This window comes from Fukomys damarensis, unplaced genomic scaffold (genome assembly GCF_012274545.1).
Source record: "Fukomys damarensis isolate Sample0158 unplaced genomic scaffold, DMR_v1.0_HiC HiC_scaffold_17, whole genome shotgun sequence".
Classification (NCBI taxonomy): Eukaryota; Metazoa; Chordata; class Mammalia; order Rodentia; family Bathyergidae; genus Fukomys; species Fukomys damarensis.
Window position 1 is genome coordinate 35,452,430 of NW_022900929.1, and position 10,163 is coordinate 35,462,592.

The 10,163-nt window shown below is 50.8% G+C and overlaps 2 protein-coding genes across 4 annotated transcripts in view; one reads left to right on the plus strand and one right to left on the minus strand.

Moving 5' to 3' along the window:
• Positions 1-360, plus strand: part of Dnajc17 (DnaJ heat shock protein family (Hsp40) member C17) — a 37,637-nt gene extending 37,277 nt beyond the window's left edge. Inside the window, exon 11 of one of the 3 annotated variants that reach the window (XM_010624701.3) lies at positions 177-360. In XM_010624701.3, coding sequence (XP_010623003.1) covers positions 177-296 — 120 coding nt within the window. In that variant the 3' untranslated portion in view covers positions 297-360. The remainder of the gene's footprint in view (positions 1-176) is intronic. The other 2 variants (XM_010624698.3, XM_010624700.3) reach the window with 2 other exon arrangements.
• A 228-nt stretch (positions 361-588) lies between these two features.
• Gchfr (GTP cyclohydrolase I feedback regulator) lies at positions 589-3,594 on the minus strand. The gene is made up of 3 exons (XM_010624695.3): positions 3,429-3,594; positions 2,003-2,097; positions 589-1,005 (listed from the first exon to the last, which is right to left on the minus strand). Exons 1-3 carry the CDS (start codon positions 3,462-3,464, stop codon positions 882-884), a joined length of 255 nt encoding a protein of 84 aa, XP_010622997.1. The 5' UTR covers positions 3,465-3,594; the 3' UTR covers positions 589-881.
• Positions 3,595-10,163: the final 6,569 nt, after the last annotated feature.

Genomic DNA, 10,163 nt, shown 5'->3' on the forward strand with positions numbered 1-10,163 from the left:
TGGCTCCCAACAGATGAGCTGGGACTCCAGACAGGTGTTCCTGGGTCCTTCCTTTCCTCCGTCTTCTTCCCTCCATGACTCTGGGACTGAAACTCTACCTAGGCCCCATCCTGAGTCTGGAGCCTATGGGCCTGTGCCTAGCTGCTTCTGATACCTCCCTGTCCCTCTGTCCCCAGGGCTCAGTGCTGTCAGAGAGGGACTATGAGAGCCTCGTCATGATGCGCATGCGCCAGGTGGCTGAGCGCCAACAGCTGATTGCCCAGATGCAGCAAGAGGACGAGGGGCAACCTGCATAGCCTCAGGCTCCCACTCTCCCCCTCACAGCCTTTTTCTTAACCAGTTCCAATAAACTTCTTTTTGTTGTTTTTTTGTTTGTTTGTTTGTTTGTTTGTTTTGGTACTGGGGATTGAACTCGGGTCCTTGCACTTGAGGCAGGCCACCGAACTGCTGAGCTAAATCCCCAGCCCGATAAACTTCTTTTTAAAAGAGAGTCGACCACTATCCCATGCCTAGGTGTAGGAACCTGGCTTCCTCTCTGGGTGGGGCAGACCCCCAGGAATTTGAGTCATGAGTCACTGCCAGGCACAGCAGAGGAGCAACCACTCATCAGAGTCCTTTATTGGCGTGGACAGCACACAGCACCCTCCCGGCCCCCCTGGGCTGTCCTTCACTGGACTGTTTGTTCCAGGTGGGCGGCCTGCAGCTGGGCAACGATGTAACACCTGGGCCGGGGGCCTCCCCCCTTCCCCCGACTGAGGCCAGGCGAACCCTGCCCATCCGTGCTTGGCTGAGGAAGGTGACAATTTGGGAAGAGAGCAGGCAGGCAGGCAGGTCTGGGGCTCCAAAGAACAGGCGTCCATTCGCAAGTCAGTGTGAGAAGGTCACTCCTTGTGCAGGCACCACACCAGGGTCTGGCCCACCCCTGTCATGCTCAACACGCGGAAGCCCCTGTGTTCCAGCTTATCCAGGACTATGCGAGGAGGGTCGTTGACATAGTATTCCCAGCTGCAAAGAGACCAGGGGGTGGGCAACATGCATGAGGAAACAGAGAAGCCCTGCACAGCTGTGATCTGCTGGGTCAGCCTGGTCAGGAGCTCCATCGAGTGGCGTTTGCTAGGCGCTCCCTGGATGACGGGCTGAGGGCACATTCACAGCCCCTCTGTCAAGCACTGCACATGTGTTAGTTCATTTTTTTCCTCATCCAGCCTAACAAAGTTACCCTTATTGCCATTTACACCTGAGAGCACAGGGGCTGGGTGGCTTTCACAGTGTCACAGTGTAGCCCAGTGTTAGTCTGGAACAGCCTTCGACACTCCTCCATCCCCTGTTCAGGAGAAGCAGCAAGCTCTCCTCATCCTGGCACCTGGGCCCCTCTGGCTATCCCGCTGTCCTGCAGTCCTGGAACCACAAGGCTGACCCCTCCCTGGCACGGAGAATGCTTGGCTTCCCTTCTCTCAAGTTTAATTGGTGCTACAGGGCTGTGAAGCAGGAAAGCAGGGAATTCCTCAGGGCCAATGGTTGGGACTGCCGCTGGCCTTCAGCCCTGACCCAAGGGGCTAGGAGTGGATCTTTGAACTGAAATTCACTCTGGCAACCCTTCTCCAGATTCCAGAATGTGAGGCCAGGGCTCCCCACTACTAAGTAGGAAGGGTGCGGGCAGAAAAGGAAGCAGGGGTCTTAGTTTCAGTGTCGATGTGGAGACAGTGAAGGCGGGCCATGGGAGTGGCCGAGTCCCCTGTCAGCAGCAGAACTGGAAGCAGGACTCAAGAACCCTGCTGTTTCAGTGCACCCACAGCTTCCTCAGTGGCTCAAGACAGAAAGCTTTCTCTGCCTGTCTGCTCGAAGGGGTCCAGCTTAGAGCTGAGAGGGCAGGATAAACAACAACCTGCTTAGGAGGCCCAGACCTGGGGAGCTGAATCCTCCCATGGGGATGGCCGAGTGGGCTCAGGCTGGGTGATGTACAGAGCAGGCAGGAAAGGTGCTGAGGGACGCCCCTACTTACAAGTTGTTCCCCAGGACACTTCTCTTCGAGGCCCCCAGATGCTGCATCAGCTCCGGATCCGAGTGCTCATCACCCACCATGGTGGGGCCCACCTCCTGCAAGGTAAGCCGGGGTGGCTGCCTGCTGGGTTTCCAGAGCGAGAATTAGATCACATCTCACTGCCTTCCGGCCCTGGGCAAACTGCAGGTAAGGGCTGAGGCAGAGCTAAGGAGCCTTGGAGGCCAAGACCAAGCTGGGAAGGGGTGGGGCCCATCAGTGATCAGCCTAGCAGTGTCATCCTCCCTGACTCCCCCACGCAGAGCTGGGCACTGCCTGACTCTTCTCACCTTCACGCCAGCTTCCCCCATCCATGTCTGTGGGAATCAAGTGCACCAGGAGAATGAGAGACTTGAACACACATTCACACAAAAGCTTGTGTGAAAGCAAGTGAATTTAAGTAAAAAACAAAACACTTGTACACACATTAATTAGCAGCATTATTTGTAATGGCCAAAAGGTGGAAACAAAAGTTTGTGATTTGATGACTGGATAAATAGAATGTGTAGCTTAAGTGACTAAAGTAAAAGAATGGGCACCAGTCAGTGCTGCAATGTGGATGGAGCCTGAAAACGCCGAAGGGAGAGAGGCCAGACATGATACCATGGAGGTCAGCACGTAGGTCAGGATCACTGCAGAATGGGGAAATGAGCGACCTCCTTTGGAGGGGTTGGAGATGTTCGAGAATTGATTATGTTTGCATAACTCTGAATATGAAAAAAAATTGAATTGTACACTTTCAGCAAGTAAATTCTTTGGCATCTGTAATATATGTAAGCTATAATTTTTAAAAAGAATAATTAGAGGAAGACATTTCCAAATTGAGAGAGAGTGCTGGGAAGGAGTCCAGGAACCCACATTTTAGCAACTGCACAGGTACAGATTACTGGTCCCGAGACCGCCCCAGCCATGAACCCACCTACCCACGCTTTCCTTCATCCCAGGGCAGCTGGGTCCCCTCCGCTGGAGCACCCTGCTCCCCACCCGGCTTAGTGACCCAGGACCTTCATTTTCCAGAGGAGAGGCCACGACCTGAGCTCCTGCCTGGTGTTGTGCCCCCACCCCCCAGCAGGCAGGGGCGAGCCCTCCTCGGAAGGGCTGCCGGGAGCTGCCGGGGCTGCACTACCGGGACGTGGCCCCGAGCGTCCAGCGCCGTCTCCGCTTCTAGTCATTCCACACCTCCCTCCTCAGGTAATGCCCGTGCCGGCGGAGCGGCTCCAGGAGGGCATTGGGCAGCAAGTGCAATGCTCCCGCATGTGGGACAGGCCGCTCCGCGCCCCCCTCCCGCCCCGCAGTTGCCCCTGCACGAGGCGTCGCCTGAGACCCGGCCCAGCACTGCCCGGAGCGCCTTCTCCCCACAGGGCGCTCGTGGCGGGCGTCGGGTACTCACCATGCGGATCTGGGTGCTGATAAGCAGGTAGGGCATGGCGTATGTCCCTCCTGGCTCCCCCTCGGCTCTGGGCTCCGCACTCGGACCCTGGACGTGTGGCTGCGACCCAAGGCTCCTGTTCCGTTACTCCGCTCGCCCCCACAGCCGGCCAATCAGGCGTGGGCCCCCGTGACGCTGGCAGGCTCCGCCTGCCACTGCGCTCCAAGCCGCGGACTTGGACCCCGGGCCACCCTCGTCTCAGCGGAGCAGTCTCCGGACAAGGGACTGGGTGTGGGGGAGCGGTGTCACAGGGACTGTACTGGCCTCGTCCTGCGGCCTGGAGTGCATGTGCTGACCCTGCATCCCCTTCCTGTAGCACCTCCAAGTCCTGCTGGCCCCCGCCAGTCCCCTTGCAGCAGAGCGGAGAGCAATGGTGCTCCAGGCCAAGCACCAGCCACCTGCCCCTGGACGGGACGCTGCGACATCTTTAGCAGACCCCCACATTCCCTTACTGAAACACCTTTCCCAGAGATTCTTTCAGCTGGGAAGCCGAGGCAGGAAACTTGTGGCTACCCCTGAAAGCTGAGGCTGAAATTCCCTCCTGGGCAACATGCAGTCTGCCAGGGACCAATTCTTAGCACAGCAGCGGGGACTTTGGTTTCTCCAGTAACTTCTGGAGTCACGCCCGCCCCACCACGCCCCCGCTGTGGGAGGCGCACGCGCAGGAGGGCAGGTGAACAGCTACCCCCGCACCAGCTGCCAAAGACAGGGTGGCGAGTTCGTGGCCAGCGTCCCCACCCGCACCTGGGTGCAGCAAATCTGACCACTCAACATTCCTTGTCTGCCTTAGGAGGAGTGGTTCCCTAAAAAGCAAAGTAACACTCAAACACCTCATTACCTCACCTCTCAGGCCCTGGAAGCATTCACACTTTCTTCAGGGCATCCATAGGCCAACAGGGTTCCCAGCTCCCTGATGGACTTGGGAAAGGTAAAGGAAGTAGGAGTCCTTGTCCTAAAGGGCCCTCTGGGGTTCCCACCCTGCCTCTACCTTGGACTAACAACGTAGCCAGAGGGAGAAGGCTAATTCATGCTCAACAAAGAACTTGTGAAAATGACAAAAGATCCCTTCCCCTGACCTACAAAGAATTCATACAAATCAGTGAGGGAACAGAAAAACCATGGACAAGTGGACAAGCGACTCAGCAAGGCACTGTGTGGAGGAGGACGTGACCAGTAAGCACCTAACGAGAGGCCTAGCGGCATTAGAAATCCTGGAAATGAAGTCAGCCACATTCTATTTTTATTTATTTATTTGGTACCGGGGATTGAATCTGGGACCTTGTGCTTGCTTTCAAGGCAGGTGGCAGAACCACTGAGCTAAATACCTGGCCCTCAGCTACATTTAAAACCATGACACAATACTGCTTTACAGATTAACAAAAAAGAAAAGATTTAAAATTTGTAAATGTTAGCCGGGCATGGTGGCACATGCTTGTAATCCCAGCACTCCGGAGGCTGAGGCAGGACGATCACTGTGAGTTCGAGACCAGCCTGGGCTACACAGTAAGTTCCAGGTCATTCTCACTACATAGTGAGACCCTGTCTCAGAAACCCCCCCAAAAAAATAAAAAAATAAATAAATAAATACAATTTGTAAACGTTGGTGTTGGGAATTTAGCTCAGTGGCACAGGGCTCAACTAGCAAGTGTGAGTGGGTTCAGGTCTTAGCACCAAAACATTAAAAAAATTATTTGTAAATATTGCCAGGTGGAGGTTTGCACCTATAGTGTCAGCAACTCAGAAGGCCAAGGCAAGAAGATCACTTGAGTTCAGGAGTTCAAGATCAAACTGGGAACCCCCCTGTATTTAAAAAAAATGGGCAAGGGATTTGGCTTAGTGGTGCTGTGTCTGCAAGGTCATGAGTTCCATCCCTGGTACCAAATTAAAAACAAAAAACTCTGTGTGTGTGTGTGTGTGTGTGTGTGTGTGTGTGTGTGTGTGTGTGTATGCTAATGACTAACACTGTTGAGTTTGCAAATCACTGTAACTGATACAAGCAACAGGAATCCCCTGGGCTGAAGCTGACCCCTAGGAAAACCCACTCTCAGGGACCATGCAAAGCTGTCATTGGCAAAAGTCTGGAAACAGCCCCTATATTCATGAAGAGTAAACTAGATTAAAAGTTTTTGGTAGCCAGGCATAGTGGTACATCCCTGTAGTTTCAGTTGCTCAGGAGGCTGAGGCAGGAGGAGCCTAGGAGTTTGAGACTTGGCTGGGCAACACAGCAAGACCTTGTCTCCAAAAGAAAAAAGAAGGAGAAGGAAAATATTATTGGTAGGACTTCATACAATGGAAAGTTTATAGCATTTGAGTGAAAAAGCAAACCATTCGGCACATACCAGCAGTCTCAGCACTGGGAAGGTTGAAGAAGTGAGGTAGGAGATCAGGCATAAGGTACCCAGCTGGAGAAGTGGGTGTGACCTGCCAGGCACAAAGACATGTGGGCAGGGCTGGTGATTTAGCTCAGTGGTGCCCTGCCTGCCTTGTGAGCACAAAGTCCTACATTCAATCCCCAGTACCAAAAAAAAAAAAAAAAAAGAGAGAGAGAGAAAAAGAAAAAAACGACACAGGTGCAGAAGAGTTCCCAAGCCCTGCACCCACAACCAATCAAAAAGTACTGACAAGATCTTCTGGTGGAAATCAAGCGGGGTTTCCACAGGATTCCTAGATCCAGTGAGCCTGAGGAGTGGGGGATGCAAGACAGTGGCCATGGCTGCTGTGAGGTCTTTTCACGGTCTGGTCTCACTGCAGAGTGTGCTTCTTTTCCTACCTTTACTCAGCCCACACTCACTCTGCAGAGCCTGTTTCTTTTCCTACCTGTAATAAATGTAAAACATTGCTATCTTTTGCACCTGTCCTGTCCATACCTTCTACAGGGCAACAAGAACCTGGAAAGAATCTCTAGAAGGGACCCAAAGCACCCCAAACCCTACTAACAGCAGGAGGATCACTGCAAGTCCGAGGCCAGCCTGAGCTGCCTAGTAAGTTCAAGGCCATCCTGAACCACAGAGACTACATGGTGAGATCCTGTCTCAGAACAACAAAACATTGTTTGGATATTTAAACACTGTCAGTCAAAGATTTAGAAATTGTCTTTTTGAAACTGTAAATGTAAGAGAACTTTCTTTGGGGACATCTTGGGAATTATCATTTGGGAGATGGGATCGGATAGCTCAGTGTTCCGAAGGAGGTAGGGCGAGTGGAGCTTATATTAGCAAAAAGCTCTTAAGTCATCACAACTTAATTGCATTAGTCAGCTTTGCATTACTGTTAGCTTATATAGAGAAAGGCTTGTTGGGGCTGATGGTTATGGAGGTTCTGATCCAAGACTGGGTGGTGCCCTTGCACTGGGCAGCCATAAGGGCAGTGCATCAAGCAGGAGGGTGAGGAGCAAACTGGTCTGTTAGGAGGGAGCAAGCAGAGATGAGAAATAGGGCTTCCACAGGGCTTTTCGGGGTCTTGCTCCCAGGGACCTGAGAACCTCCTGTCAGCCTCCTAAAGGACTCATAACCTCCAGGAGAGCCACCCTGGCAGTGACACATAGGCCTTCAGGACCCTCATCCAAACTGTAGCAATAATTAAAACTGTTTGTAGAGAAACTTCTATCAAAGTTGGAAAAGAATGCAAGAGCTACTCCATGTGGTCTATGTGGCCAGTAGAAGATAGAGAAAACAAAGGATAAGCCAAGTAGAACTGTCTGTAAACAAGAGTCCCATAACCTCCAGATTCATGTCTCCAGTCTCTGGGCACTGTCATTATTCCAGAGGCAGCCAGAGGATGGTGGTGACTGATTCACCTTCCTGGGCAGCAGCTTTACACATTAGTTCTGTTCCCTCAGTGGCTTCCCAACTTCATTTTGAAAAGCCCTTTAGGTGATGTTTCAATGATTATGTGTCTTTTAATTAAAAAAACCAAACCAAACCTATGTGATCAAATTATAAAGAAAAAGCTGGGCATGGTGGTGCACACCTGTAATGTCAGCACTCCAGAGGCTGAAGCAGGAGGATTGCTGTGGAGTTTGAGGCCAGCCTGGACTACATAGTGAGACCCTGTCTCAAAAAAGAGAAAAAAAAAAGGACTGGGGATGGAACTCAGTGACACAGCACCTGCCTGGCAAGTGTAAGTAAGGTCCCAGTTTCAATCCCTAGTACCCCCCACCAAAGCAGGGACTCCTATAATCCTAGTTAGGGAGACCCTGTTTAAAAAAAGCGGGGGAGGGCCGGGGATTTAGCTCAGTGGTTCCGCCACCTGCCTTGCAAGCGTGAGGATCTAAGTTAGATCTCCTGTATCAATAAATAAATAAATAAATAAATTAATTAATTAATTAATTTTAAAAAGGTATATATTTTTTAAAAGCCTGCAGGGCATGGTGGCGCGTGCCTGTAATCCCAGCACTTGGGAGGCTGAGGCAGGAGGATCGCTGTGAGTTTGAGACCAGCCTGGACTACATAGTGAGTTCCAGGTCAGTCTCTATATAGTGAGACCCTGTCTCAAAAAATTAAATAAAATAAAAAAAAATAAAAAGGGGGGCTGGGGATTTAGCTCAGTGGTGCTACCACCTGCCTTGCAAGCTCAAGGTCCCAAATTCAATCTCCGGTAGTAAAAGAGCCAGGTGTGGTGGCACATGCCTGTAATCCCACCACTTGGGAAGCTGAGGCAGGAGGATCTCTGTGAGTTAGAGACCAGCCTGTGCTACATAGTGAGTTCAAGGCCACCCTGAACCATACAGTGAGACACTATCTCAATAAACAAACAAAATTAAATACGATTACATTGAAAAGAGGTCGTAGATGTAGCACAATTCAAAGGACTTTGGATTCAATCCCCAACACACACACACACACACACACACACACACACACACACACACACACACACGAAAAGCAAGGAAAATACAATATTCAGGGAGCTGTTACCGGAAAAAAAAGGAGACAGAATCATCTCTTTTTCACAACAGGAGGTGAGTGGTACAAGGGCTTATAACTGTTTTGTTTTGTTTTTTGATACTGAATCTTATTGGCCTTTAACTCACTATGTAGCTCAGGCTGGCCTTGAACACAAGTGGTGATCCTCCTGTCTCAGCCTCCTGAGTGCTGGGATGACAGACATGTGCCACCGTTTCTGGTTATAAATGTACTCTTCATCTTTATATGTTATTAATATTCTTTTGTGGCCACAAATTATTTAATAAGAATAATTTTAACTAGGTGAGGTAGTGCACCCCTGTAATCCCAGCTACATGGGAGGCTCAGGCAGGAGAATCAAAAGTTCAAAGCCAGTCTGGGCTACATAGTGAAACTGTCTCAAAATTTGAAAGGAGGTTGGGGGTGTCACTCGGTGGTAGAGCACTTGTCTACTGTGTGCAAAGCACTGGGTTCAATACCAAATATTTTTTTAAAAATGAACAAATTTAAAAAAATTGTTTAAATGCACAAACCTTTGAAATGGATGCAAAAGAAATGCCATCAGGCCGGAGCTGCTGGACTCACCTCTTTCTAGCACAGCCCAGGTGGTGAGGCAGATGTTCTGGGTGAGGGGCAGGGTGGGCACCTGGGGTCCGCTCATGTCTCAGGCTGGCATGTGGAGAGGGTGGAGGGGAGGGAGGGCAGGCATCGTTCGGCGGGTGGCCTGGGCTTTATTAATTTGCAGAACTGAGACTCGCTGTGAGATAGCCCCATCCGGAACCGCCTCCCGCACTGCGGACGCTGGGGCGAGCCTGATAGCATCTTTAATATCCGGGGGAGATGCACTCCCCTGGCCCGCCCGCGCGCTCGCCTCATCGGGTCACCTGCAGAAACTGTCCCACCGCAGCTTGTTTCCGGTCCAAGCACCCTCCTGGCTTACAGATGGCTTCCCATCGCAGCGCTAGGAACCCGGCGCGGACCTCCCCTGACAGGAAGAGCATTCAGTGGGGTACACTAGAAAGCAGTCACCATGTCGCAGTGGTAAGAGAGCCTCCGGCGTGAAGACAGAGATGAATTCCGTGGAGTGGGAGGCCTTCCTCTGGGAAAGTTTCCCAGAGGAAATGAGTTTTGTTTCCTTGAAAATAAAGTGATTATGTTTTATCGCAGAAGCGATGCACGATTATTACAAAAAAATGAGAAAAATAAGGGGAAAGCATATTAAAACATTTTTCATAGCTGGACAAGGTGGTGCCCGCCTGTAATCCCAGCGACTCAGGAGGATGAGGCAGGAAGATTGAAAGTTTGAGGCCAGCCTGAGAAACGGAGCAAGATACTGACTCAACAAAACAACAACATATTGAACATATTTATGGGATTTTTTTTTTTTTTTTTTTTTTTTTTTTTTTTTTTTTTGGTTTTTTGAGACAGGGTCTCATTTCGTAGTTGAGACTGACCTGGAACTCACTATGAAGCCCAGGCTGGTCTCGAACTCAGAGCAATCCTCCTGCCTCAGCCTCTATATATGGGATATTAAGTGATGATAAACTAAATCTTTTTTCTTTTCTTTTTGAGACAGGGTCTCACGATGTAGTTCAGGCTGGCCTTGAACTATGAACCCAGACTGGCCTCAAATTCGCAACCAATCTCCTCCATCAGCCTCTGGAGTGCTAGGATTATAGGTGTGTGCTACCACGTCTGACACTTTCTTTGTCCAGTTTTCAAGACTGAACCCCAGGGCTTCTTTCGTGCTAGGAAGGTGCTCTACCACTGAGCTACACTGCCAACTGTTTTC

What these genes read in the sequence shown, in the direction of transcription:
- Gchfr (XM_010624695.3), bottom strand. Translation starts at nt 3,464, where the DNA reads ATGCCCTACCTGCTTATCAGCACCCAGATCCGCATG. An exon ending in TCAGCACCCAGATCCGCATG is followed by an intron (nt 2,098 to 3,428) that starts GTGAGTACCCGA and finishes CTTACCTTGCAG; the next exon opens with GAGGTGGGCCCCACCATGGT. An exon ending in AGTGTCCTGGGGAACAACTT is followed by an intron (nt 1,006 to 2,002) that starts GTAAGTAGGGGC and finishes GTCTCTTTGCAG; the next exon opens with CTGGGAATACTATGTCAACG.